This window comes from Rhinoderma darwinii, chromosome 10 (genome assembly GCF_050947455.1).
Source record: "Rhinoderma darwinii isolate aRhiDar2 chromosome 10, aRhiDar2.hap1, whole genome shotgun sequence".
Classification (NCBI taxonomy): domain Eukaryota; kingdom Metazoa; phylum Chordata; class Amphibia; order Anura; family Rhinodermatidae; genus Rhinoderma; species Rhinoderma darwinii.
In genome coordinates, this window is record NC_134696.1 from 36,955,293 (window position 1) to 36,978,314 (window position 23,022).

Genomic DNA, 23,022 nt, shown 5'->3' on the forward strand with positions numbered 1-23,022 from the left:
TTCTCATGGAGTAAATTGACTGGGTGTTACCATTTCCCTTGCCAATAGAGTGTGTCTACACAGTCTGCCACTGTCAGAACTGATTAAACAGTGTCAGAGTGTGAAGAAACACACCCCTTTGACAATGGAAATGGTAGCACCCAGCTGTCAATTCATTTATACATTTCGTTCCCAAATAACAAAGGAAAGCACAATGCAGTGTTCCAGATTTTTTATTTCATTGTGAATACAAGTAGATACATTCTATCACTCTTTGGGTCAGAGGTCTTAGTGACATGCCAGAAGATGTTATAAGGTGGACCTTCCCTTTAAGTATGACAATTAAATTCAATGGAAGAAAAGGATTTTCATCATTTTGGTTTTTGACTGTTTCCAGTGCAGTACTTCATGAAGCCTCTTGTTTATCAAGGCTCTGTACCACTACAAGATGCTGAGGTGACCTCTCGATGTAATGACACTGACAATGAAGTCACTACTGTACCACGTAGAAAAGGTTTGGGATTTTTTTTCATTTTAGTTGATTCTTAAGCTATGTTACTAAATGATTTAAAGTGAATGTATCATTGTATATTGACCTATTATTTTAATTAAGTTTTTATTATAAATATTTCGTACACATTTTAGTGGTGTTTTTTATACTGACCAATAGAGTACACCTGATAAGCTGACATTTCCATCCTCTGCGGCTCACTTTTCAGCTTTGCTGTGTAGACTAGGATATGGTCAGCAGAGTCCCCTCAAAGGGTAGCTGATTTAATTACAACTTTACAGTACTCCTGGAGATCCAGATAAAGCAGGATAAATATTACACAGTATATAAATAGATAAGACTCTGTATGCAGCTTTCCTTGCCACTCGATGTGCCCCTTCTGTATTACTTTATGGACATGTTTTGTTTATTCATTACTATTCATTGCAGCTGCCCTAAAGAGTACACACCCCCTTGCACTTTCTATACAGATATCGCAGAACGAACCTCCAATAAAAATAAATAGCTATGTTGAAAAAAAATAATAAACACATTATTTATATTTTAAAGACTTACATTTAATAAATAAAGCTAAAATTACATGTATCGCTTTGTTCACTTCTGCGCTAGGGCCCTGTTCCGACGTTCCATCTGAGCTTTCCTTCAGAACCGAGCCCTGACAGACACAAACGGAAACCATAGGTTTCCGTTTCCATCACCATTGATTTCAATGGTGACGGATCCGGTGCCAATGGTTTCCGTTTGTCTCCATTTTGCAAGGATTCCGTCGCTTTGACGGAATCAATACCATAGCCGACTACGCTATTGATTCCGTTAAAACGACGGAACACTTGCACAACGGAGACAAACGGAAACCATTGGCACCGGATCTGTCACCATTGAAATCAATGGTGATGGAAACGGAAACCTATGGTTTCCGTTTGTGTCTGTCAGGGCTCCGTTCAGACGGAAAGCCGCCCTAGCGCAGATGTGAACGAAGCCTATGATGTATTCCCTTTAAAATATGCCTTTATGTGATAATTGATACTAAACATGTCTAATGGAAGTTAAATACAGACACAAATCATTGCAAGCTATGAAGTGAAGAAGGGCAATGAAGTCAACGTTTGCTACAATAACTTCAATTATACTTGAAGTTAGAATGTAACTCGGTAACGATATATTTTATGGGTAAAGGTAAAAGTATAAGTATAGGTCAGTTTTATACCGCTTATTTTAGTATGGATTTTGCTGCGGTTAAGAATAAAAGCAGCTGGGTGGCAGTTCAATTGTGAAGATCTTTTGTCATAAGAAATCATTCTTTCATAAAAATGGTTTCAGTATCTTTCAGAATAAACACAGAAAACTTCTTGTTGGAAGTGCAGGTGGAATACAGACCAGAATGGCTCCTCACTTGTCATGAGAGGTGGACCGCAGATTGGGGAACCCATGTATGCAGACACTTAGGATACATCAGGTAGAAATCTCCAATAAGAAAGTAATCATTTACCTACTTATAAAATGTGCTAAATCTTTAAATTACCAAATATTGGGGGGAATTTACTAACACTGGCATTTCATCCATCAGTCTTAAAGGGGTTTTCGGAGTTATTTAAAAAATTGGCCAATGCAGGAGGGATGCAAAAAAAAAAAAAAGAGCCATTACTTACTTCACAGATTCTCATCTTTCCAGCGCCTCCGATCTGTTCCTCCCCGCTGCTTTGTATTAACATAGCTGCAGCGATGACGTGCCCGTAAACCCACATGATCACAGCAGCCAAGTACTGGCCTCAACGATCCAGTGCTGTGTACCCACCGAGACCAGTGATCGGCTGCAGCGATCACACGGGTATACGGGCATGTCATCGCTGCAGCCATGTCAATATACAGTGGCGGGGAGGGACAGAGCGGCGGCGCTGATGTGACGCTTTTTTTTTTTGCATCTCTCCTGCATTGGCCAATTTTTTAAATAACTTGGAAACCCCTTTAAACTAAAGTGTACTGGAGTAAGATCAGCCAAATTTATTAAGAGGGCGCACCTTTGGTGCATCTTTGACATTTAGCATTACGTTTGCATACTTCATCAGTGAAGTGCCCCCTCAAATACGCCATTGTGCACCCCCACGGTGCGATCAGCCGTTTATAGTGGTTGTTATGGCAGCCTGGGGGCCTAATAAAGGCCCCCAGGTCTGCCATCTTTGCACTCCTTTGAAGCTCTGGCTCTGGCAGGGCTTCAATGGAGACTGTCAGAATCACGATATACTGCAATACTTTAGTATTGCAGTATATCATACAAGCAATCCAACGATCACGGCTTCAAGTCTCCTAGGGGGACTAGTAAAAAACCGTTAAATAAAGATTTTTATAATGTTCAAAAAATTTTTACAATTTTAAGTTCAAACCCCCCCTTTTCCCATTTTTTTCCCTAAAGCAATGTTAACAAAAAATAAAAGTTAACATAACTGGTATCGCCGCGTCCGTAAAAGTCCAAACTATAACAGTATAGAGTTGTTTAACCCGCTCGGTGAACAACGTAAAAATATATATATATATAAAACATGAAAATTGCTGTTTTTTGGTCACCATAGATCTCTAAAAAAAAAGGAATAAAAACTGATCAAAAAGTCGCATGTACCCCAAAATAGTATCAGTGAAATCTATAGCTCGTCCTGCAAAATGTAAACAATCACACCTTTAGGGCTTATTCCGACGAACGTTATATACGTCCGTGCAACGCGCGTGATTTTCACGCGTCTCGCACGGACTTATATATAAGTCTATGGAGCCGTGCAGACAGTCCGTGATTTTTGCGCAGCGTGAGTCCGCTGCGTAAAACTCACGACATGTCCGTTCTTTGTGCGTATTTCGCGCATCACGCACCCATTGAAGTTAATGGGTGCGTGAAAATCACGCACACCACACGGAAGCACTTCCGTGGGACGCGCGTGATTCGTGCGACAGCTGTAAAACTATGAATGTAAACAGAAAAGCACCACGTGCTTTTCTGTTTACAAACATCCAAACGGAGTGTCATGATGATGGCGGCTGCGCGAAAATCACGCAGCCGCGCATCATACGGGGCTGACACACGGAGCTATTAAGTACCTTTTGCGTGCGCAAAACGCCGCATTTTTTGCGCGCGCAAAACGCACACGCTCGTGTGAATCCGGCCTTAAATTGATGGAAAAATAAAAAAGTTATGGCTCTCAGACTATGGCGACACTAATTTTTAGCAAATTAATTAATTACATTTATTTTTTTAACCCCTTTCCGACATCAGCCGTATATATACGGCGCACGCTGGGTGGGGGAATATGCAGCGGGCTCACGGGCTGAGTCCGCTCCATAGAGCGAGTGTGTTGGCTGTGTGTTACAGCCGACACTTCCCGTTAAATGCCGCGTTCAATAGAGATCGCGGCATTTAAATTACTAAAAACAGGGGGGCGACCCCCTGTAACGTCTCAACGCCCCCCCCCCCCGCGGCGAGATCGGGGGGAGCCGTTGGTTCACACGGCTGCCTGGGGGTCTGACGAAGTCCCCCAGCCCCGCCATCTTGGTACTCCTATGAAGCTCTGCCTCCGGCAGGGCTTCATAGGAGACTGTCAGAATCACGATATACTGCAATACATTAGTATTGCAGTATATCGTGCAAGCGATCTAACGATCGCTGGTTGAAGTCCCCTAGGGGGACTAATAAAAAATGTAAAAATGAGTTAAATAAAGTTTAATCGACGGAAAAATAAAGACGTTACGGCTCTCGGAATTTGGCGAAACAAAATAAATTTTCTTTTTTACACTTAGGTTTTTATTTGTAAAAGTAGTAAAATATAGAAAAACTTACACATATTTGGTATCGGCGTAATCGTATTGACCCATAGAATAAAATGAATATGTTGTTTTAATTGTACAGTGAATTCCGTAAAAATGGCGTGCAAAAAACCATGGTGGAATCGCTGTTTTTTTTTTCATTTTCTACCCCACAAATTATTTTTTTCCCATTTCCTAGTACATTATACGGCAAAATAAATGGTGCTACGAAAAACTGCAACTTGTCCCACAAAAATCAAGCCCTCATAGTACTATATCGACGGAAAAATAAAGGCGTTATGGCCTTTGGAAGGTGGGGAGGGAAAAACGAAAATGAAAATCTGAAAAAGGGCTGCGGCGTGAAAGGGTTAAAAGTGGTAAAACATGAAACAAAACTTATAAATATGGTATTGCCATAATCGTATCAACCTGTAGAATAAAGTGAATATGTCGTTTTTGCCGCCTGATGGACGCCGTAAATACAAAACCCCCCAAAAAATGGTGTAATCGCTGTTTTTTGCCCATTTCACCCCACAAATTATTTTTTTTCTGATGCGCAGTACATTATGCGGTACAATAAATGGTGCCATGTAAAAAAACACTACAACCTATCCCGCAAAAAACAAGACCTCATATGTCTATGACGATGAAGAAATAGAAAAGTTATGGCTTTTGGAAGGCGGGGAGGAAAAAATGAAAATGAAAAACTCAAATTGGCCTGGTCTTTAAGGGGTTAAAAATGGCACAAAAAAACAGCCAAAAACGCTGCAAAATACTGTGTTTAAATCCAGTCTTAACAAAGATTAATACCGCAGGAGCAGCAGGTCACGTTGCAGTTTCAGAACAATAAGTACAATTGGAATATATTTATAAAATACAAGAATTATAAAGTGAGACACAGTGCTAAATCCACGCCACGTAGAGCACATACATATTCTGTTTGTCCATAAAGTGCATTCATTTATGTTTCGGCGTCTAGTTTTGTGATTTTGGAAGTCTACTGAGAAGTTGAAATGGAGACAATATTCCAAACTTTAGCTGGCAGAGAATCAAGTCTCCCATCGGTGCCAACTCCACTGAATGGATCTAAATTCTATATCCAAAATATATTACCTCATAAAACATGCAATATTATGATTTGTATGTACAGAACATGTATTTTAATGTACCTGACTTCACCCTGGAATTGTCGCTTGTAGGTTGATGCATCACAACGCTGTGAATTTGACGTCCACTCCGTTAAATCACAGTCAAGAATTTATTCAGGTCCCAGTTGGTCAAAACATTGCACCTGAGAATATTTGGCAAACCAGGTATGTCAGAAAAAGAATATGTGTATTAGATTTCGTTCACATCTACGATGGAGGCTCCGTTAGGGGCATCAGTCGCAGATCCGGCAGGGATTACAGGAGACAATAGCGCAGAATGCTGCACTATTGTGTCGGGTAAAATCACGGACACCTCCCGACAGAAAGCTGAAGAAACCAATTGAAGTCCATGGGTTCTGTTGGTCGCCAGCGATGTCCGTTGGGCAAGAGAACCCTGTTCTGCTCCGCTGACAAAGCAGAACAACGGAATGTCACAACACAGGTGTGAACGTAGCCTAATGCAAAGTTAAAGCAATATAATCATATACTCTAATAACAAGAAGTCATATTGTATCATTATAATAAATGGGAAGAAGGGGGCCTTGAGAAAGCGTGTACGCACGTGAAACGGCCGTAGGCAATTCCACATCCTGACCGAGATCTTTTTGTAATAAAGAAATTGTTTTGCCAGCTTCGGTGAGTGCCTCGATCATTCCTCTACAAATATATTGTATCATTATTCTATAGGCTCTGACAAGCAAGTTTTAGGCTGGTTTCACACATTCAGTTTTGATGCAGTTTTTTTTTAAGCCTAAGGGTATGTTCACACGGCCAAATTTCAGACGTATACGAGGCGTATTATGCCTCGTTTTACGTCTGAAAATACGGCTCCAATACGTCGGCAAACATCTGCCCATTCATTTGAATGGGTTTGCCGACGTACTGTGCAGACGACCTGTTATTTACGCGTCGTCGTTTGACAGCTGTCAAACGACGACGCGTAAAAATACAGCCTCGTCAAAAGAAGTGCAGGACACTTCTTGGGACGTTTTTGGAGCCGTTTTCTCATAGACTCCAATGAAAACAGCTCCAAAAACGGACGTAAAAAACGCCGCGAAAACGGCGTGAAAACGCTGCGAAAAATGCGAGTTGGTAAAAAAACGTCTGAAAAGCAGGGTCTGTTTTCCCTTGAAAACAGCTCTGGATTTTCAGACGTTTTGGTTGACTACGTGTGAACATACCCTAAACCAGAAGTGTAAACAAAACAGATTGCAATTTGTTGCAGATTTTGATGCAGACGTTTGAATCAAAGCCAGAAGTAGTAACAAAAGGAATGGAACTTATACTTCTCCTTCCTCCTAGATCCAGTTCTAGCTTTGCCTCAAAAATCTGCATCAAAATCTTCACCAAAATCTGCAACAAATCGCGAAGAGTGAACATAGTCTTATTAGTTTTGATAATTGTATGATAATTTTAAATAAAAACCTACATGTGTGAATCAAGTCCCACAAAGTCAATCATAGTACTGTATAACATATAGAGGTCTTCACTCTATAGACATCTTACTGCCTCTATTAGGCCTTAATCGCACTGTGCAGATTTGCCACAGATTTTGCGTGCTTTTATTTTTTTAATACAAAACCAGAATTGGATCCAGGACTTATCTGCCTTTCCTTTATATATTTCTTCTTTTTTGTTCCGTTCCTACTTTTGGCTTAAAAAATACATGTAAAGTAATTCTGCACTGTGTGAACTAGGTCTCAGGGTGGCGTCACACGTCAGATTTTGTTGCAGAAATTTCTTTGACTGAAAATCAATTCCATTCAAAAGTACAGTACTTGCAGAAATCCCTGCAGCTGTTGCCGAAACAACTCCATTCAGATGTGTGAAACAGATTTTTAGTCACAGAAATTTCTGCAATAAAATCGCCCACGTGTGACTGCACCCTAAGGCCTTCTTCACCAGAAGATTTTTTTTCTGGTGTTTTAAACTGCATGAATGTAAAAATGCCAGTGTTTTGTAAAATGTAACATGCACTTTTTATTGCGTTTTTAGTAGCGTTTTTGGTGGCGTTTTTCCAATTAGAGTCATTTTGTACATGCTTTTTTATTGGCTTCTTTTAGGTTCTATAGAGAAGCCTATGGGAAAAATACCAGAAAAAAATGCCATACACAGAGCATGCTGCGTTTTGAAAAAAAAATACCACTGACCACAAAATTGCCTCAAAAAAAGACACAAACCGAAACGCAATTATATGTAGTGCATTTTGTATAGACTTTAATGTAACACGTGACTGCACTGAAAAACGCATAAACAATGCTATTAAAAATGCCACAAAAACGCAGCAAAACGCTGTATGTGAATCTGGCCTGAGGGCGTTGTTTTACCTGGCAGTGTCTCTGTATGATTTCCTTTTTATCACAATGGTACATTTTATGCTAGCCCTCCATTTCCGCATTTCACTTTGCAGACCAGATTGTCTTTCTGGACGTATTGTTGCACTAAAATGTTCAGGTGAGTTGTAAAATTATAAACATATTTTAGACCTATTTTAGGCTTATTCTATATGCGTCTGGATTTCTGGGGAACTGATTGTTCTTGTAAGGGCATGTTCACACGTGGCAGAGTTTTCCCGCTGCAAATGTTGGTGCAGATTTGGGGCAATTACACAACGAATCTGCACCAACATTTGCATATTTGACAAGTAATTCAGACGTTGCAGAAAAGACAGCGGACTTGCCACTGATTTCAGTATTTGCATTGCAAAGGCTGAAATCCACAGTAAAATTCCGCTTCTTCTCCGCAACAGACAGTGCATGCTGCGGAGGGAAAATTCTGCACCGTAGCCTATGGTCCGCAGTGGAGTTTTCCGCAACGTCTGAACTAACTTGCCTAAAAATGTATAGAAACAACTGTAAAAAACGCCCGCTGGAGAATTCCACAGCAATTCCGCCACGTCCGGCCGTGCCCTAATAGAGTTCAACAGTGTAGTAAATTCTAGTTTAACATGTAAAATAAAGAATTCTGGGTTAATAGAGGGGGTTCATAACTTCTTAGCCAGAACGGAGAGGAGCTACAAAGAGCTGTCCGCTCATACGTGGTGTACTTGCATTGTATTTCTGCAGCATATTTGCTATGGAAAGCGTATACGCTGCAGAAAACTACAATGTATGCCTATGGGAAAAATATTTTGCCACACGAGAACTAGAGAAATGAGTCTGCAGGTAACAAAGACTAGTGCCCCCTTTCAGAGGCTTCAGTGTAAGCCAATGTGACATTGTTCTGTAGCATCTTTTAGGATGTATGACGTCTGGATGATGATCACGTGCAGAATTTGTTTACAACCAGATGTATTCCTTAAAGGAGTATTCCAGCCACAAATATTAATCCCCTATTAACTGGGTAGGTAATAAATGTTAGATCAGTAGAGGTCAGACTGCTGGGACCCTCACTGATCACTAGAACAGGGAACCTTAGTCATGGTCACTCCAGCTGGACGAATTGGGCCATAAGGAGTTTGATTAAAGCGGCGAACAAGCATGTGCGCTGTCTCTACATTCAATCTCCATGAAACGAATGAGTGAAGTGGAGCTTGAGGGGGCAGGGGAGCAGGTTTTAGTGATCAGTGGGGGCCTCATCATTTAGATAGGGGATACATTTTTGTGGGTGGATTACCCCTTTTTGAAGGTGGTGTATGATATTATGCGTTCTTTTTTTAAGTGAATGGGGCTGAGCTACAATACTAGGCCCAGTCCTTGGACACAAAATGGCATGTTTTCTGGAAAAAGATGCACACCTTTTTTTCTAATTTCATGCAGCCACTTTAAATCTTTAGACAACTTAGAGCACTTTGTATCAAAGACTGCCTAACATTTTTTTTTTATTACTTGAAAAATATTTTTGCTAATTCGGGATTGCTAAGCGGAATGCCATTTTTTTCTTACCTGCAGAATGTGGATCCCGTTCTAAATCTTCTAGAATAATTGGAGGGCGAGATGTGGCCTTGGGCCGTTGGCCATGGCAAGTCAGTCTATATCTAAATAACAAGCATGTCTGTGGTGGCTCCATCATAGCGCAACAATGGATCATAACTGCAGCCCATTGTGTGCACAAGTAGGTCTTGATAAATCATTGTTTGTTTTTTATTCTAAGCACTGATACCATAATGCATGAAGGGGTCCAGTTTGTGTAGCACTGTTATCTGGTTTACCAATGCCATGTTTGTCCGAATGTGTGAAAATTATGACCATTCGTAGATAGACCCAATGAGATGACCCAATCCAGTAATAGCTCAAGAATCCACCATGTATGATAATAATGGCTCATTTTCACAGGAAGAAAGATTATGTACTGCAAAAAAAACGTATTCCGGTATACACATATACCGAAGCAAATGAGCCTCAGCAAAGAGAGAGATGGTAAACCCACTTTAATACCTTACAGTGCTCAATAAATTCAGCCATAATTTGCAGGGCTATTCCCATCACAGAGAGGGTTGGCATATCATTAGGATATGTCATCTCTATCTGATTGGTTGAGGTCTGTAGGACCCCCACCAATTCTGAAAATGAAGGGCCCCTTCACTTTTTTTCTTTGCACAGCAGCACTCCCGGTCACCTGCTGCGCAGAGAACTGCAGCACAACTCCATTTAAGCGAATGTGGCCGTGCTGCAGTTCCTTTCATAGCCGCTATGCAGGGAAAAGCTTTGATTGGGCCACAGCGCTGAGCTGAATTGGCATCCCTTCAATCTCAGGATCGTCAGGGGTCTTATCGGTTGAATCCCACCGATCAGAAAGTAATGGCATCGCCTAATGCTATGCCATCAGTTTATAAGATGGGAATAATCCTTTAATTATTACCTCTACACAATTGTCAATTAATTCCGGCATAGTCTGAAATTGCTGGTTAGCATTCAACAACTCCAACTTTTCAAATCCAAATGCCTATAGCATTTTGCCTCCAAAACAAACATGATAACTCTTATGTTAAAACAACTTAATACAACTTCTATGCAGTACCATCATTTAAAATGTTCCTACACTGAAGATTCCTTCAAAAGATCCTTAAATGTTATGATGTATCTAAGAACTAGGATTAGAACTGTCCAGGCGATGATATTTTTAGTATTTTTAAATAAGGTAAAAAAAAAAACCAAGGATATCTTGGCGCTGCTGGATAAAAGACATAGGCGGGAGTTTTTTTATTTCATTGGGCTACGTGTTTCAACACCGAACAGGTGTCTTCCTCAGGCAAGTTATTTTTAACTTTATACAAAACAAAATAAGTCAACTGATCGGCACTACTCATAGTCCTCACTTATCCCGGGAGCGGGTATGTCTTCGGGGGTTGATTTATATATATATATATATATATATATATATATATATATATATCTAACAAGTCACGGTGGTGCTCAGCTAAAAGATAAGTATCCAGCTATCCAACAATGCAGAGAAAAACGAAAAGAAAAAAAGCGGACAGGGGGTGTTGGAGGACATTCCCGGCGGTAACTTCCCCAGTCCATGGATGTTTTATGAGCTAAAATACAAGGATTTTAACACAGGATGGATTTTTTATCTTTATCTATGCTACTTATTGCGGATGGTTTTGTGCACAACCGGCCAAGGAGGAGCTGCAGCTGGTCCTAAACTGCTCTAAGCTACGGTACAGAGTTGTGCCTGTTATTAGCACATCTCGCCCAGGTGGGCAGATACTGTATATCTCCCTCTATCCATTCTCAACATACCAAAAGGTTCCTTCACTATGGAAAATTGGATAATGCAGTTGAGGGATATAGTATTGCTCTAACTTTTTATGAATACCTCGGACATCAAGCAGACGGGTTCTTGACCGGATGAATTCATAATTCTTCCTCTTTAAGCCCAAATGTCTAGACTGAAGTAAAGAGTTTGAAATGTTTTTCTGGTGTTACCGCTGCTACAGTGGCCAGATGTTGCACTCTAGTGAATGAGATTTTATGAAACTCCATTCACACAGCGCGGCTGAGAACATGATTTTCAGGGCATGCTGCTTTTTCTATAAATCTGCAGCATACTTTATTGCTTACGGTTTTGCTGTTGGCATCCCCACTGACTTCAATAAGGACAGCTCTAGGAACATTTTCCTAGAACTGTTTCTTTGGAAAGAAAATGTGAGTCTGATTGCAATAAATCTGTAAAAACTGTATTCGCAGCGGTTTTGCGATGTGGTGAGACATTTTTAACACGGTGGGTTGTTTTAAAATCCATGTAAAAAAAACATCTGCAGTTTGAAGCATTTTTTACATGCATTTTTAGTGGTGATTTTTTCTTTTCTGCCATTTTGTACGTGCACTTTTACAGGCTTTTTGAAGATCTATTGAGAAGCCTATGGTGAAAAATACCACTGACCCCTAAAAATACCACTAAAACACCCCAAAACTTGATTATGAATAAATTAAAAAAGAAGTCAAAATCTATCAAATAAAATAGCTTTGTAATCTAAAAAAAAATTCTGAATGCAGTCAGTAATTGAAGTTTCCATGGCATGCATATGACTGTATCTCTACTGTACATACAAAAGTTAATAAACCTACATACATGTCATACAATATTTGAATACTAGTTTAGAGTAGGCGAGAAATTGCATTTACGACTATACAGTACATCTCTGGCTATAATTCCCCACATTTAAATCCCAAATCGAACAACATTGAAGTCCACCCATGAATGCCTCCAAACACAACGGAAATATCTCGTTTTATGCCAATTTACATAAGCCCCTTTGCTTTCTGATCCCTGGGAGAATCTTAAGAAAAATGGGACTGTTGGCTGATAGGGCTATGACTATCAGAGAGAAAACATATTTAATTTTATATACATTTTATATATACATTTTATACTAAACAGCATCATTAATTTAAAAAATATTTAATGTCCAAATATTTTAAAAAAAATATTGTACATAGTAGATTATAAATACATAGAATAAACTGTTTGAACGCTGTAATGTGTTATTGATGACTGATCTTATTAAGTTACAGGTCTCCTCGGCTGTCCAGCTGGTCTGTCCTTTCGGGATTCGTCAGTCACTCTTCCATGAGACAACAAGCATCTTCATCAGCGGTGGAGAAAATCATTTATCACCAGAAGTATGATGACAGGACCCATGATTATGACATTGCATTGATGAAACTGGAGAAGCCGTTAAATTATTCAGGTGGATTTTTTGTTATATTATTTATGCCCTTTACATTTATCATTTACCATCTATTCTGAAAGAAAGTACAAACTTCTCGCTTCACCACTTTGCTTGGATCATGGTTGTGTGGAGAAGGCTTTTCATAGTTGTACATACTAGATGGTTACCTGTTTATTTCTTCCGTCAGTAGGCATGGGGCAAAATTGTCATGGAGGACTTAGCTTGCCACATTTAAAAGGTTGTCTTATGAAGACAACCTTTTACCTATCCCTAGTTAGGACAAAGGACGTCATAGAGAAGGTCCCCAATCATCCTGTTTCTAATAGCCAGAGTGGAGAGCAGCTCCCAAAACTCTTGCTATGGTGGACTCAGCCTGTACATATATTACATAGCTGATAACCGGCCCGGTATGAGTGTCCTTACAGAAATAACGGTCAATCACGGAGGACCGCCCCCTGGACTCTTAAACCCAGAATTAGCAGGTATTTACGGTATATACGAGTGATGTTGAATTTTTTCCCACGAAGCTACATATCAGTCTGTTCATCTCTACCTGCGATTGCCTAAGATTATGATCAGTGTCAGATGTTGAAGTTCAGAAAAACAGATTGTGACCCTGGGTAGTCAGCAGGTACAATATATATAGTCAAAAGAAGGAATGCCTGCAGGCAAACAGAACCCTTTTTCCTGACTACCCAATATATGGATAGAAGATAAATTTATTAACACTTTTAAATTTTTATTAGGCTACGTATAGCAAGGAACAGACCACATATACAGTTTAAAATTATCACTGCCAGATGCTGATGTAAAGTGAATGCAAACAGCTGGCAGAGCCCAGCGTTGTGTGCAACCGGCCAAAAGTAAATGCTGACTGACAACAGCAGGTCAGTCAAGAAGCAATGCTATATAGTTCCAAGCAATGCCCGGATACTCAGAGCAGTGGAATCGGCTAAGACAGGAATTAAAACCAACAATTAGAGCCCCCCCCGACATGTTTCTCTACCTAGTAGCGTCCTCAGGGGTACACGGGGCTAATGGCGGCGCAACGAAAAACTACTCCTCTTAAGGGAGTGTAAAGTGACGTACATGGGAGGTGGGCGTGAGGCCAAGCCGACAATGGAGCGGAGCAAAACACAGCAGGCGTCAGAGAGAAAGATATAGCCAATGAGTGGCAGTGTATCAAGTAGCCAATAGCGGACACCTAGCCGCGCAGGCGCCCAGCCAAAACTGCAGAGACAATACAGAATCCGGGCGCCTGCGCAGCATAGCAGATAGGGAACTCAGAATAATGCCGAGTGACAGATCGGCGCAAGCGCCGTAGAATTCACTACGGACATAGTGCAGAGGCCAATGGACCCAATAGAACAAGTCAGCGCGGCATCTGCGCCTGCGCAGTAGGGCAATCAGAAAACTTAGGCGATATTAGGTGGAACAGGGAGACAAAAAGGAACGGTGCAAGCATAGTGAACTTCCATCTAGACTCAGTACAGGGAACAGTACACATGTCCCGTCATCATAAAACAGTAAGACTACAGCCAATACTGCAGGAACATCCCAGAGCCAGAAAGTGTGCCCAACGCCACAGGGACATGTCAAACTCCACAAGTACCATCAGTGTCCCCTTAAGCTTGGCACAAAGACTGATAATTAGCTACTACTGCGGTAAAGATATAAACGCATGTATATATCGCCAGCTGTGGATACAGCCACACACAGAAACCCACAAATAATAATAAAACAAAAAATATATATTAACAGACATCAAATAATAATGATGGAGGCCGCCATACTAAAAGATGAATATATGGTCAGATGTTAAATTAGTAGATGAAATAAGTGGTGTATCAATGTAAAACCGCTCCGTTGGGAGAGGACATGTCATGGTAAGTGTAAATAGAGACGATCGGACAGGCCAAGGAGCGACTAATCTACTAATTTAACATCTGACCATATATTCATCTTTTAGTATGGCGGCCTCCATCATTATTATTTGATGTCTGTTAATATATATTTTTTGTTTTATTATTATTTGTGGGTTTCTGTTTGTGGCTGTATCCACAGCTGGCGATTTATACATGCGTTTATATCTTTACCGCAGTAGTAGCTAATTATCAGTCTTTGTGCCAAGCTTAAGGGGACACTGATGGTACTTGTGGAGTTTGACATGTCCCTGTGGCGTTGGGCACACTTTCTGGCTCTGGGATGTTCCTGCAGTATTGGCTGTAGTCTTACTGTTTTATGATGACGGGACATGTGTACTGTTCCCTGTACTGAGTCTAGATGGAAGTTCACTATGCTTGCACCGTTCCTTTTTGTCTCCCTGTTCCACCTAATATCGCCTAAGTTTTCTGATTGCCCTACTGCGCAGGCGCAGATGCCGCGCTGACTTTTTCTATTGTCGGGTCCATTGGCCTCTGCACTATGTCCGTAGTGACTTCTACGGCGCTTGCGCCGATCTGTCACTCTGCATTATTCTAAGTTCCCTATCTGCTATGCTGCGCAGGCGCCCGGATTCTGCATTGTCTCTGCAGTTTTGGCTGGGCGCCTGCGCGGCTAGGTGTCCGCTATTGGCTACTTGATACGCTGCCACTCATTGGCTATATCTTTCTCTCTGACGCCTGCTGTGTTTTGCTCCGCTCCATTGGCGGCTTGGCCTCACGCCCACCTCCCATGTACGTCACTTTACACTCCCTTAAGAGGAGTAGTTTTTCGTCGCGCCGCCATTAGCCCCGTGTACCCCTGAGGACGCTACTAGGTAGAGAAACATGTCGGGGGGGGGCTCTAATTGTTGGTTTTAATTCCTGCCTTAGCCGATTCCACTGCTCTGAGTATCCGGGCATTGCTTGGAACTATATAGCATTGCTTCTTGACTGACCTGCTGTTGTCAGTCAGCATTTACTTTTGGCCGGTTGCACACAACGCTGGGCTCTGCCAGCTGTTTGCATTCACTTTACATCGGCATCTGGCAGTGATAATTTTAAACTGTATATGTGGTCTGTTCCTTGCTATACGTAGCCTAATAAAAATTTAAAAGTGTTAATAAATTTATCTTCTATCCATATATTGGGTAGTCAGGAAAAAGGGTTCTGTTTGCCTGCAGGCATTCCTTCTTTTGACTATAGATGTTGAAGTTCAACCCCATTGACTAGATATGTCATAGGTTTCCTGGTCGTCTTCTCAGCCTGTGTAATTATATTAGCATGTTCCCTAGCACCCCCCTTCTGCTTCCTATTGGGTGAGGAGAGATGTTTTTAGCTTGAACATGTAAAGAGAGAGACCAACAAAACGGACATTGTGGAGGAATGACAACATTCCCGCACTAACGAATGTGGGGAACTGCAGTTTTATGTCATTGAGGAGGAAGGTCCTGACAGGGCTGTACCTAGATATTTCCTACAGTGCGTGCGGAAATCAGTAGAGCTGAGAGCCTGGACAGAAGCACTTACAAAAACAGGTTAGGCCCAATGCACATGACCATAGATTTTGTCCGTAATTACGGTCCATACTTACGGACCCATTCATTTGGTGTCCGTGCCGTAGAAAGGCTCCGTAAAAGATAGGCCATGTCCTATTTTTGCTTTTTACGGACCGTGGTCCCATACTGTATATGGGAGCACGGCCCGCAAATGCGGATGGATGTCCACGGCTGGCCGTGCCCGTAATCCCTAACCATGATAACACATAACACCTTTATTATATACACGAACACATATTATTTTTTTATAAATCACTAAAAAAAGTCTTGTAAAAGGGAACATTCACACTAGCATATTTTGATCAGTGTTTTGCATCAGTATTTGTAAGCCAAAACCTGGAGTGTACAATATGAAAATGTATAATGGATAGACTAGTTCCTCTTTAGTGTTTTTAGACCCACTACTGGTTTTGGCTTACAAATAGTGATTCAAAATCCTGACCAAAATATAAAGTATAAGGCTGTAGGCTGAAAATCTGTCCTGGTCCATTTTCACTGACATTGGTGCAGTGTTCGTTATGTGTGTCACAGCTTTCTCTTCTAACAAGCGCTGCTTTATACAATAATAGATGCCTTAAAGGGAATGTATCGCCTATATATTTTTTTACTAAATGACACCAATTTTTTACTAATCTGTTTTTATTTTCTGATTGTATATTATTTTATTCTATTTAATGTACATCTTACCTGATCTGCTATTAACAGCATTAGGAAAAGCTCTGTGACCTGTGCAGAGGTCATTGTGCAGGGAGGAGGAGTAGGGCGGCTGTGTCCATCACCTATTGTCAATGGTGGATCCTGTGTTATCTATATATATATAGGTGTTACCTTTTATTGTAATCCTGTCTGTGATGATAATGAGATGGCTGCTAAGAAGTGATCTCTACAGAACAGGCAGGGTCAGTCTATTATCAGTGGCAAGAGTAAAAACTTAAATATTTCAGGATTATTTTTGAATATGAATAGTGATATCGAAAAAAATAAAAAAATTCTTAAAAATAGTTTAACAAAAAAAGTTGTAGGTCATTACATTTATTGACATAAAACAGGAAAATCCCTTTAACTGAATACCAAGTGCTTACTTTACTATAGTAGCCAATAATAATATGGGAGCTTAGCTTTTTGTTGTTTATCTTCATACTATAATATTGTTCTGCATTAGAAAAGTGTGTATTCAAGTCTCCTTTATTACTCATGTTTCTAACCCCCTTTTGTGTGTGACTCCTGTAATTTGATTAACATGATTTCTCTTAGATAGCATTCGCCCTGTGTGTCTACCACAATATGATCAGGATCTCCCTGCGGGCTCTGAGTGCTGGGTTTCAGGCTGGGGACATACTCATCCTGACAACAGTGAGTATTGCTAGTATGGACAATTATCGAGAGAACTGCCATAAAAATACTACAAAGTGTAAAAATGTCACATAGCATGTCCTAAAACTACCACAAAACTGTACCGGAAAATAAAGCAAAGTTTGAAGCGGAATGCAAAGACACCACTGCAAAAAAATACTATATGGACTCTGGATACTTTTGACTTATTACATTTTATCTGTAGGCCATGTATACCCTCAGAACCATTTTATAATGCTCCAATTCATCTAAAATAAAATAATTTTGCAAATTAGTTTTGATTGAAAATATCATGCGATTATGTGTCGACAACTACGCAGAGCTATACTTACAGACTACAAATAAACACTTTAAAAAGAAATGAGATGGGAACAACATAAAACGGTCACTTCACAAATGCAATAGACGTTCTACTGGGTCAGCTCTCACCCATCAATGTGTCTATCTAGAAAAGGTGACTGAACGTCAGCATTATCTTCAGACATAAAAAAGATTTATTGTTCCATAAAATACACCACGCAACTTTTTGACAACTGAGAAAGCTTGAGAAAGGCCACTCAGAGATCGAAACGTCGCATGGTGTATTTTATGGAACAATAAATCTTTTTCATGTTTGAAGATATTGCTGACCTTCATTCACTTCTTCTAGATATACAAATAAACAATTTAGTCCGATCCCGCAGTTATACTCCCGTCCATTAGGGAGTATAACTCTGGTAGGAGCTGCTGGAATAGAATATGATTGCAGGATCAAACTACACAGCGTATGTTTGCGGGCACATAGGTCTATATGGGAACTGTAGACACAAAATTGTAGCAATTTTTTAAACCAAGAATGTCTATAGAGTTGCGTTATTTCTTTTATTTTAGATGCATTAATAGAAAGGTGTGCACTTCATTTAAGATTAGAAACCAATCAGTGTAATAAATACGCAGTCCTTGTGGACATCTGGAAGGGCACAGATACTTTTTCCAGCACTGTACAGATGTGTTTACCTTTGCTTAAATTTAGTTAAGGACTTCAATTTCTCATGAAACAAATTCAATACGATATCGCGACATGCTAGCAAAACTGTTGCCAGGCTCCAATTCACATCACAACCACAGGGTGGCAAACATACACATAAAGCATAGATATCTCTTGACGAGATATTGTGAAATCATGTTTTATTTCAAAGCTGGTCATCTCGTGCCACACATCTCAGGATAAGAAAACTATAGCTCGCCTCGCAAAATTTAAGAGCGAAGGTATGGAAGGACGTATCTGCATGCACATTGACAATGGTACAGATGCTGTATTCACTGTCCGTTACATATATTGGCATAGATGGACTGTGCATGACCTTTATTGATTTTATTAATGAAATGAGTTCTTCCCGGGTTTGTGTGATAATTAAAGTGCTCTCTCTGTTGAATACATGTTGAAAGATTCAAAGGTCTATCTATATTACATCCTCAAACCCATAAGAGACAACTAAGAAATGTTTTAACTAGGTTATGTATGTAGTAGCTACGAATGAATACTCTCTAGTAATTAATGATAACATTGTGCAAGCAGGTAAAAGCCGCTATATCTAAAGACTGCCCATGAGCTGCCCATTTGTTGGTGCTATATAAACGAGAAATACATAATAATAATAATAATAATAATAATAATAAGAGGTTTCTGGAGGTTCTTTATGGCCCGAAAAACGGCTGAAAATAGCCCGTGTGAACATACCCTTAGATCTACATAGATCCCTACGGAGATCAAAATTTGGCTTAGTAGAACCACAGGGGGTTTAGTCAGGATTTCACAAGCGTTATTGAGTGGATCCTAAGCCCAGAAAAATTATAATGTAAAGATTTCTACTTCTCTTTTCAATGCCCTTCTGGTTTTGACTTAAAGTGGGTCTGTCATGAGACAAATATTGTGATGCTTGGCAAATATGAGCTATCAAAGAATTGGACTCATGATATAGACATGTCTGGTGTATTTATGAGGGGAGCGCTCTCCTTGCCCCTCAGCAGTGTACAGCAGTCCGCCAATCACTGGTCAGAGGGGCAGGGGGGAGGAAGATGGATCCCTCTCAGAAAACAAAAACCCGCACCACTGCCACAACGTAATAGATTGTAATGTGGGCGCAAAATTGTGGCCGCATTAGGTTTGTGTGAAACCGACCTTAGGCTTTAAGAAGATATAGAACAGATTCATGTGTATCTTATCTCTTTAGCACACATGCCTCGAAGTCTGAAGGAAGCCATGGTTCCCCTCATTAGTACTAAGAAATGCAACAGTTCCTGCATATATGATGGCGACATTACTCCCAGAATGCTTTGTGCAGGTTACCTTGATGGAAAAATTGATGCTTGTCAGGTATGAAATTAATCACTACTAAAAGTAAAAATAAAATATGGAAATACTCTCAGTGGCCACTTGGGCCTTATTATTTATTAGGTACACATTACTAGTAATGGGTAGGACAGAAAAGCGCAAATTCTTGGCTGCAGGAGTTCAACAAACATTGACTAGAGAATCTGGTCCATGTAGACGTGATAACATGTAATTGATGAAGATCTGTCGCCTGCACATTCATTATGTAAATCTCCAATTCCACCACATCCTAAATGCGCTCTATTTGATTAAATCCAAGGAACATTCTGGACATAGTTTTGGGCTCTGTTACAGCCTATAATCTCTGTTAGTTGCCATAAAATAAGTGATTTTGAGTAATGAGGGGTTTCCTTCACCTCACTTTCTCCAATCTTATTCCTGTAGGGTGACAGTGGTGGGCCCTTGGTTTGTCAGACTGACCACACCTGGCGTCTGGTTGGAGTGGTGAGCTGGGGAATGGGATGTGCCGAGCCCAACCGTCCTGGTGTATATACTAAGATTATGTCTTTTCTAGACTGGATACATAAGATCATTGAGGTAATATTCACTTCCTGTGTGAAGGTCTTCTAGGCCTCTACGTTTAGAACTTTCCAAAGCTGAATGACCGACTAGAACACGATTTGTCTCCATTGCAGGAGGACTAGACACCGGAGCAGTCTCTGGACACCTGTAGTGTTGGCATCTCACAACCATCTATCCAGTGATTTGCAGAGCTGTATCAGGATTTATGGCAGCACGTGATTTACTGGGATTTTGGGGAATGTGAGACCGTTTTATAAAGGACATTACATATACTTGTAATACAGTAAGACATACCATGAAATCCCATATTTGTGGGCATCAGAAATCTAGGTGGATATTGTACCAAGCCATGGGTTCACTTGTTACATGTATGGTGCTCCAGGAAATATAGATCTCCATCTAAAAAGTATTGCCTGCTTGCGTAAGACTAGCCATTCAGTATCTGTGGAAAGTTGGGTTGGCTGCCATTAATGGCTGCTATCTAAAAACAATTTGCTTGCATTTTAATTAAGGGGAAACACTCTTTGAAGGGAGCATGTTATACATTATGATAGAGGGCTGCATTATCAGCAATGTCCTATAGGGTACCTGTTATTTGGAAGCAGTTGGGTATAAGACGTGAGTGCTGGCAAGGAACATAATCCCCCCCCCCCTTTTCCGATTCAGCATAATAGAGGACTCAATCTGTAAGTGAAAGCGGCAGAAGGGCTGTCACAATGTTATGAGGGGATTTGTGACCGCACCTCTTCATTCCTCATTCACAGAATGCAGGCTGCTGTAAATGCCACATAACACCTGCTGATGGTGCCTGCAGGAAATATGCGGGTGAATTTATTTCCTTGTTGGTGATTTTCTATATTATCCAGATTGGTCCTACTTGTAATGATAGATACATATTCAAGGATTGCTATTAAAGTAGTTCTCAAATAGGATTTTTAAACTGGTCCCAAGGTGGAGCTTTACTTTAGATTTAGGGGTGCGGTGGTAGCGGTCTCACCCCGGCCTTTGTGCATAAATTGTGCAATAAGTCCCTCTGCCACATAAGAAACCACCTGTATTATAAATGGCACATGGTAGGTGTGGAGGGTCATGTTAGACATTTTGAATTGGGGTCCAGGGACGGTAACTGTTTTGCAACATGTTAACAGACCAAGCTAAGATGTAGTAGGTTGTGCTCTGCCCAAATGATTATATTGCGCCAAATGACAAAATCGGCACTGCTACATCTAAATATACAAAAGTTTTGAGAGATTTAGGGTGTCTGTAATTAAAAGGTTAACAAGCTAATAATTTATTTTGTCTTTATTCTGAGGAAATATCACGAAGCGGACACCTTGGAGGTGGAAGATCCCTACAAATAAAGATAAAACTGCGCTGTTATCATAGCCAGGTTTTTGCGGCCATGTTCTAGAAACTACATCCATAGATGAAGTGAATTAAATTACATTTCACATCCGCGTATAAAAAGATGTGTGGTGGATTTTCATGTAATTAATAGAATTGATTGCTCCAGTAATTACTCTCAAACTTTTTTTTTTTGCTCTGTCTTATTGAAGTGATATAATAAATCTTATTTAAATCGTTTTGACAGCTGTATCCTCGGTGGAGGGTTTTTTTTTTATTACAGAGAGATGTTTTACAGCTGCTGAGAACAAATCGAAGCGCTGAAGCACAAATTTGATATGTTTTCACACAGGCTTGAAATGGCGGACATCATTTTCTGAGTCACACAACAGCTCGGCTTCTCCATTATGTAAGGGCTCTCATATCCTGGCGTTCGGCAGCATGCTCTTCTTGCTATGACATTTCTTCTTATATAAACGAAGGGTGCCAAAATTGTGTCCATCTACACCGGTCCCATGAGTTAAACTTGAGTCCATTATTATTTGTACTATTGTTATACTTAGGGGGTTCATGCTTCGCTTAGGATAATACATAGATTCGAAACGCCACCAGATGGGGGTACATAGAGCGCCTACGGGTCATCATTATCTGTTTCTCCAAGTCTTGTCCTCTAGTGGGGTAACCAACATATTACCCAGACACAACAGATATGCAGGTTGAAGGTTAACTTTGTTCTAATAGTGTTAGGCATAAACTTTCCTTAGTGGACGCTGCGGTTTCTGTGGAGTCATGAAGAGCTCAGACTCGTCCCATCACCTTCCAAAACTGGTATGAACATGTACAGTAGTCAAAAAATATCAGTCCAACATCATTAACCTCATGAATCAATGTTTTTGGTAGAAGTGATCCAATTTCTACATAGCAAATAATTTACTTGTAAGCGTAGTAGAGTCGTAGAAAAAAAACCGGAATGAGCGGCATGCAAGTCCTAAGTGTTGGCTCTGAGTAATTGAATCATTAATTGAAAGGGGCTTGTTCACCAATTTTAACTCCTCACTGCTATTATTTTGAAGTCATTTATTCTGTGAAATAACAGGTGTCAATTTTGGCCCTTAGGGTATGTGCACACACACTAATTACGTCCGTAATGTACGGACGTATTTCGGCCGCAAGTCCCGGACCGAACACACTGCAGGGAGCCGGGCTCCTAGCATCATAGTTATGTACGATGCTAGGAGTCCCTGCCTCGCTGCCGGACAACTGTCCCGTACTGTAATCATGTTTTCAGTACGTGATAGTTGTCCTGCAGCGAGGCAGGGACTCCTAGCATCGTACATAAGTATGATGCTTGGAGCCCGGCTCCCTGCACTGTGTTCGGTCCGGGACTTGCGGCCGAAATACGTCCGT

At 40.6% G+C, this 23,022-nt stretch overlaps 1 protein-coding gene across 1 annotated transcript in view; it reads left to right on the forward strand.

Moving 5' to 3' along the window:
• The window catches only part of TMPRSS5 (transmembrane serine protease 5), a 173,702-nt gene that overhangs the window by 139,470 nt on the left and 11,210 nt on the right, over positions 1–23,022 (forward strand). Inside the window, exons 7-15 of the mRNA XM_075840802.1 lie at positions 377–493; positions 1,811–1,946; positions 5,476–5,589; positions 7,835–7,878; positions 9,315–9,477; positions 12,381–12,562; positions 17,277–17,375; positions 19,589–19,731; positions 20,134–20,286. Of these exons, the coding sequence (XP_075696917.1) occupies positions 377–493; positions 1,811–1,946; positions 5,476–5,589; positions 7,835–7,878; positions 9,315–9,477; positions 12,381–12,562; positions 17,277–17,375; positions 19,589–19,731; positions 20,134–20,286 (1,151 nt within the window). The remainder of the gene's footprint in view (positions 1–376; positions 494–1,810; positions 1,947–5,475; positions 5,590–7,834; positions 7,879–9,314; positions 9,478–12,380; positions 12,563–17,276; positions 17,376–19,588; positions 19,732–20,133; positions 20,287–23,022) is intronic.